Source organism: Fulmarus glacialis, unplaced genomic scaffold (genome assembly GCF_000690835.1).
Source record: "Fulmarus glacialis isolate BGI_N327 unplaced genomic scaffold, ASM69083v1 scaffold8835, whole genome shotgun sequence".
Lineage (NCBI taxonomy): Eukaryota > Metazoa > Chordata > Aves > Procellariiformes > Procellariidae > Fulmarus > Fulmarus glacialis.
The window spans coordinates 4,470-10,661 of record NW_009214875.1 but is presented as its reverse complement, the minus strand read 5'-3'; the positions used below and the strand labels follow the sequence as shown (position 1 = coordinate 10,661).

Below are 6,192 nucleotides of genomic sequence, written 5' to 3'. Positions count from 1 at the left end.
GGGCAGCCCCCAGAGTGAAGTGGGGGGGTCTCTCAGTACGCAGGTCTGCAAACACGGCCTGGCCTGCACAGCCAGCTGCTGTTTGCTCAGAGGTGGAACTGTGGCACTAGTCAGTGTTTTTATGTAAATAAATAACAGACCCTGAACTCCGTGTACATCTTTTCTTCTCCACTGCTCCGAACCCACAGCAGATCTGCCCCTAGGGAAGCTGAGGATGAGGAGGGATGGCACGGGTGGGCAGGCACAGTAGCACCAAGCACTGGAGGAATAGCTGCAACTTCCCTACCCCAGCCCAGAGCAGGGCAGCAGAGGCTCTGGGGGTAACAAGAGCTTTCCCTGCTGAGCCCTCAGCTCAGGCAGCCCCTCTCCTCCCTCCCTCCCCCCCCTCAGACTGCCCAAGCAGTCAGCTGAAGAGAAAAGCCCCCCAAGATTGGGCTGGAGGAAGGCAGAGGGGTGCCTCTGTCACCAAGCCCAGGCCTTTCTGAGGCCCAGCGCAAGGAACCAGAGAGCAAGGGGCAGCTGTGACCCAGAGCACTGCCCCCACCTCCAAGGAAGCATTGCCTGTGGCAGAGCAGGAGCCCCCTCCCCAGGAGAAAGCCCCAGGCCATCGCAGCGCCTGGCTGTGCCCTTTCAGCAGGGGCAGTAGGCCCCCTCCCCACAGGAGCCAGGGGAAACCCCAGGGGAGGCAGCAGGGTCAGGGGTAAGGGCAGGAGTGTCTCTGGGACCACGTGAGTCAAGTAAAACAGCGTGGGAGTCCGTACCCGCTCCGCTCCTCCCCAATAACCTCCTTCCGCATCCTCCACACAGACCTACACCTCACGGCGCTGTTCACTCATTCTCCCAGTGATGTGCTTTGGGCTTTCCCCAGCTACAGCATTTTTAAAGATTTTGAAAAGACAAAAAAAAAAAAAACAAAAAAAAAAACCAACCCACAACCCCAACGTTGCACAAAACACATTTGTCATCTTCATACCCCCACCCACAAACGTGGTCCTGTCCCCACCACCCCCAGGGAGCTTCCTCCAGCACGAGTTAGGCTTGGTCCCCGGGACACCGCACCAAGCAGGACACTCCTTTGAGCTAACGGCCCCACGGCACAGCTGCTGCGGCACGACTGAAACACCAGTTTCTCAGGGTAGGAAACCGAGTGCTCTTCACTGAAAAGCCTGATGACACAATCTTGGGTTGCAGCCCAGGGCAGGAAAGTCCCTCCAGCAACTGCTCCCAGGAAGGAGATGAGAAGCCAAGCACGTGAAGCCTTTGCCGCGACAGGACAAGACATCTCTAGCCTTAAAACCTGCCCCAGCCTGGGAGAGCAGAGCTGAGGTGGAATCCTCACACCGGATCGGTCCTGCACACTAGTCAGCTAAAAGACATTATATTACAGTGCTTGCATTATTGGTGTGCAAAGAGTCTTTGACAGTCCCGCAGGATTCTTGTTTATTCTCTTACTTCCACCCTGCAGTCAACTCACCACCAACAGCAAAGGAGCAGTTTGAAGAAGGACAGGGCGCGCCTCTCCCCTTGCCATGATTTAGCGCACCGCGCCGCTCTCCCCATCACATCATGTACCACGCTGCAGCTCCGGCTGCCACAGCGACGCAGGCCGCCAGGATCAGCTGCACCAGGGGCTGCTTCACCAGGGCCACGGCAGCGTGATAGGGGCAGCCGGCTCCTGCCTTGCCTGCTAGAACAGAGAAAGCACCGTTAGTGCTGCGAGTCTTGTGCCATACGCGTGCGGCAGCTCTGTCATTGCCCAGCACCTACCTAGTTTGTCTGCATAGTAAGGGCATTTGCGTAGGTCTCCTTTTCCATCGTGGACTGGAAAGCCTCCGTCTTGGGCTTCTTCTGTCAGCGACCTGCCAATCTTGTCCAGTTCATCAAATACCTGCAAGTGGTCACAGCGAGTACGTGAAGCAGGCAGAGCCAGGCAGCTTTCATCCGGACCCCTGGAACGCTCTGGAGAACAGGCCAGAGGCACTCCTGCCTCCCTCCTCCTCCAGACAGCATATGCTGTTCATTTCGGAGCTCCCTGTGGTGACAGGCAGACCTGTGGTGACATCTGGCACATGCTATGGCTCTGAGAAGGCACAGCCCGTTCCAAGGGCATCAAATCTGCTGCAGCATCGCCCTGCTGCTCACCTCCCAGCCTGCTGCGGTGGGAGTACGAGGCAACGCGCTCTCCCCTCCCTGCTGCAGACCCTCTCTGGGGACCACTGCTCCTGTTCGTGCAGCCCCTCCAGCTCCGCTGCCAGGGCAGCATAAGGGAGTTTCCGTAAGGATCCTGACAAAGTAGCCAACCACATCCCACCACGTTTCTGGCCAGCTTAAACCACACCGACCTGCTACAGCCCAGATTAAAGCTAATCCAGCAGCTAAGACTATGTTCATCCTCATGGGGCAAGTGGCAGCTCAGTCAGGTTTTATGAAAGGCAAATACTATGGGAAGGAACAAGAGGCTACAGACATTTTTGGCCATCGGGCAACATGTCAGGTGTGAGACAGGAGATGAATTATAACCAGTGTGGTGCAATATGCTCAAACTGTTTGAGGCTGTCTCGGAGCAAGAGCTCTGCTCCCCCCGCTGCTTCACACAGCCCATGGGAATCTTGTAGCAAAGTCATCTTAATTTCGCCCTAATCAAGGGCTCAGCTGTGGTGTTGGAGCATGGGAGGAACTCCTACCCAACACCAGCCATGCCTCCAGAAGCTACCAGAAGAGCTATTCAAACTAGAACCCCACCCCACCAAGAAGAAGGGGCTCTGGTAGTCTCAGACCCAAACCACTGCCTGGATGAGCAGTCTGACTGAATTAACCTGGGCCTAAGAGCTGGTCCAGGCCCAAAAGCAGCAGCACCTACACATACAGGGGCTCAAGGGATTTAGTACCTGCATGTTAAATCTGAAGGCTCGGTTGGCCTCTTCCACGATCCTTTCCTTGGTGTTCTTGTCCAAGTCCAGAGCATTCATCCTCGCTCTGTAGAGCTGCTTGAACTGCTGCGCATTGGAAATGTTGTCAAACACGTAGAATTGGATCCCCTCCTCAGTAGTGGGCAACTTCAGGGCCCTCTGGGCTACCTTCTTCAGCACTTGGCCACCTGAGAGGTCCCCCATGTAGCGTGTGTAAGCATGAGCTACTAGCAGCTCTGGCTCATGCTGTCCCACGTGATGGATTCTGTCCACATAGTGCTGAGTTGCCTCTGAACACTGGACCTTCTCCTTCCAGTCTTCTCCATAGAAATATTTCAGGTCTTTGAGCAAGGCTTCTTTCCGGTGAAGCTCTAGGGGAAAATACAGAGGAGCAAAGACTGGGTTGTCCTTGTTGTGATCCATTTCCTCTTCCAGAGCAGAGTAGGTGAAGTAAAGTGCCACGGTGGCCAGCTACGGACAAAGCACAGCTGAAGTGAGAAGCCATTCACTAGATCGGCACATCACACCTTGTGACTACTCCCCCCCTGCATGGAGTTGGTGTAAACAAGGAGGAAAACCCCAGGCTTGACACGAAACCAGCCTGGAGAGCCTGTACCTGGGCCTGGAGGCATGTATCACTTGAAGGATCAGAGGCTCTTCTCTATCTACGTTCAAAACAACAATGCCTACAGAGCACGAGCTAAGAATTAGTCTAGTGTTGCCAGCTGTGTGCTCTGGGCCTTCTGTCACCTTGAGAGCAAGGCACAGGGACAAACTTCATCCAAAAGGTACAACTAGCACCAACAGCCACCCGCTGAGTGGCTGAACACTGCAGCCAACAGGCTAGGCGAGGCCTGGATGTGCCGGGAGAGCCAGGGAGACTACTGTATCGGCCGAGACCTTCAGGATCAGACAGTGCTGCTCAGACCCAGAATACCACCTCTTCTGTACAGAAGAGAAAGCAATCCCACCTGAAGTCTATGGAAAACAGCGTAGTCTTCAGAGGATGGAATAAGTGCTGTAATCTCAGCAGGATTTCACTCCTGAACAGCCTATGCCACCAGTATTGGTGCTGCAGCCACACCTGCCTTGAGCAGCCAGCAGATGCGCAGCCAGAAGGCCAACACTTCCAGCTAATCAGCCTTGCGCTGGGCCAGCATGCTCCTCACCCCCCTGGGTCCCAGCTGTAGGATACACCAGGCAGAAGTCCCGGACAAGGGCCCTCCTGTGGTTTTGACTATGCCACCTAGAAACCGGATTCCTCCCCGTCCCCTACACACAGGGCTGTGGGGCTCTGCCTCACAGTCTGCATCAGTCACTGGGTACGTCAAAGAGCTTCTCTGCCACGGGAGCAGAGCAGCACTCACCTTGAAGAGCTCCTTCTTGATCCGTCCTTTCAGGAAGTCTTTGACAAACTGAGTGTTCTCTGCACGGTCGTGGGATTCCTTAGTCCCCTCCTTCAGCAGCTCTGAAAGGTCGGTGGGACTGCAGGCAAACAGGGAGAGCTCCTTTCACCCCACTTCCACACGCAATAATGAGTTTGTCCCTGCTGTGTTTGGAGGGATGCCCCCGACTCCCTACCATCTCAGGCCCAGTTTGGAGAAGGTACAAGGTGGGATCCCTCAGGCCAGCCCCACAGGGGGAAGCAGCAGGGTGGCAGCAGCCAGTGGCTCCTTCCACAGCTGCGTGTGCCCATGTGCCAACCAGACTTGCCATTCTGGGAGGGTTGGGGCTTACCAGGGGCTCAGACCAGGATGCAGGATCTTCTGATCCCTGCACCATTACTTTTGCTTTTCATCCATGTGAGCCCCAACAATACTACAAAAGGAGGCTGTGAGCATATGAAGAGCAACTACCGGGGCAGGCTAAAGGGCACAGGAGCCTCGGCGGTACTCCATGGGCACTCCGGAGAAGGAGAAAGGCTCCGGTAAGAGCAAATGCATACACAGGCAGGACCCTACCTTTTACGACTCGGGTATTAACTGCTGGAGAAGAGATGAGAGCTGAATGGCAAAAAAGGGCAAGAACACCCTTAAAAAGTTTATTTATCCTGAATTACACTGTTTTTGCAGGTTTCCGCAAGTTGTCTTTCTTAAAAAAAAAAAAAAAAAAAAATCTGTAATTCTAGGTTACAGCCACTGCACCTACCTGGAGTTCGGTACAGAGTTATTAACACCTACACTCACTCAAAATGACGCCAAAGTGCACCTTACAGTTTTTATGACTGGTTTGCTACAAATAGCATGTTTGTGTTAGTTGTAAGAGAGACAGACTTTGAACACTCCAGACCCACTGAGTGGCTGAACACTGCAGCCAACAGGCTAGACAAGGCCTGGATGTGCCGGGAGAGCCAGGTAGCATTAACTTCTCATGAAGCTGAGCCTGTCGAGTCAAAGAGAAGTCACCCAGCCTATCTAGGTATTCTGGGAAGCACCCTATTCACCCTTCCCATTTTCCAAGTCTGAAGCCTTGGCTGTTAGAGCATGTGTGTGAATTTGTTTTTAAACTAACCTCCAAGAAAATATCCTTGCCTAGACCAGTGGGTGTTCTGCAAAGGCAAGAGAGGCAGCTCACTGGAGCAGAGTTCACCTCTAGAGTCATCTTTCAAAACAAGAAGCTGCTATCATATGAGACTGCCCAGCAAGCCATGGAAAACTGGCTCACCTCGGCCAGGAAGGCACAAACACAACTGAAATGCGAGTTTGATAGTAGAGACTAAAAAAATAACTGCTGCTTGTCAGCCTTAGCCAGATCGCTCCTTCCCATCCCTTCCACGCTTCCGGTACAGTTTGATTAAACAGATTTTACTGCACATATATTTGATTAATCACCTACTGGAGCCCCTCACTCCTTTTCAGATGAGGAGAAAGATCACTCCTTTACCTGGAAGGTCTCCTGCCTTGCCCAAGACTGGGTCTGTGCCATGTTGTGAGACAGGACTCACCTGACATTGTCATCTTCTGTTTCCTCATAGTGCAAGATTTCCCCTTCTTCTCCCCCCTCTGAGCCCTCCATAGCTGACGGCATTGCTGGTCAGTGCTGGAGATTAGACAATCTGAAAGGCAAAATTAGAGAGGGGTTTTAGAGGGAAGCTGCCTTAGCAAAGGGATGGGTTTGAAACGCTGAGCACTCTAGCAAGGAGCCTCTGAGCTGCTCCACCACGCAGGGCAGTGAGGAGCAGCCACTGGCCGTTCCCACTGCACACCAGGCACTTTCAAGGAAGCAGTCTTGCTTGTTCAGTTCAGCTACCTCAGATGAACCTCAACACTAACACCCAGTTCAC

At 53.6% G+C, this 6,192-nt stretch overlaps 1 protein-coding gene across 2 annotated transcripts; it reads right to left on the bottom strand.

The window, feature by feature from the left end:
• Positions 1–1,418: 1,418 nt before the first annotated feature.
• HMOX2 (heme oxygenase (decycling) 2) lies at positions 1,419–5,961 on the bottom strand. Of its 2 annotated transcripts, none has more exons than XM_009578724.1 (5): positions 5,854–5,961; positions 4,277–4,394; positions 2,889–3,380; positions 1,768–1,888; positions 1,419–1,684 (listed from the first exon to the last, which is right to left on the bottom strand). In XM_009578724.1, the coding sequence occupies exons 1-5, from the start codon at positions 5,934–5,936 to the stop codon at positions 1,560–1,562; spliced, it is 939 nt and encodes a 312-aa protein (XP_009577019.1). In that variant the 5' UTR covers positions 5,937–5,961; the 3' UTR covers positions 1,419–1,559. The 2 variants fall into 2 exon arrangements, with proteins under 2 accessions (XP_009577019.1, XP_009577017.1); XM_009578722.1 differs by having other exon boundaries at positions 1,560–1,687.
• Between the last annotated feature and the right edge of the window lie 231 nt (positions 5,962–6,192).

Coding starts and splice junctions, on each gene's coding strand:
- HMOX2 (XM_009578722.1), bottom strand. CDS start 5,936: ATGCCGTCAGCTATGGAGGGCTCAGAGGGGGGAGAAGAAGGGGAAATC. Junction 4,395..5,853: donor ACAGAAGATGACAATGTCAG/GTGAGTCCTGTC, acceptor GTTTGCCTGCAG/TCCCACCGACCTTTCAGAGC. Junction 1,688..1,767: donor TTACTATGCAGACAAACTAG/GTAGGTGCTGGG, acceptor TCTCTGTTCTAG/CAGGCAAGGCAGGAGCCGGC.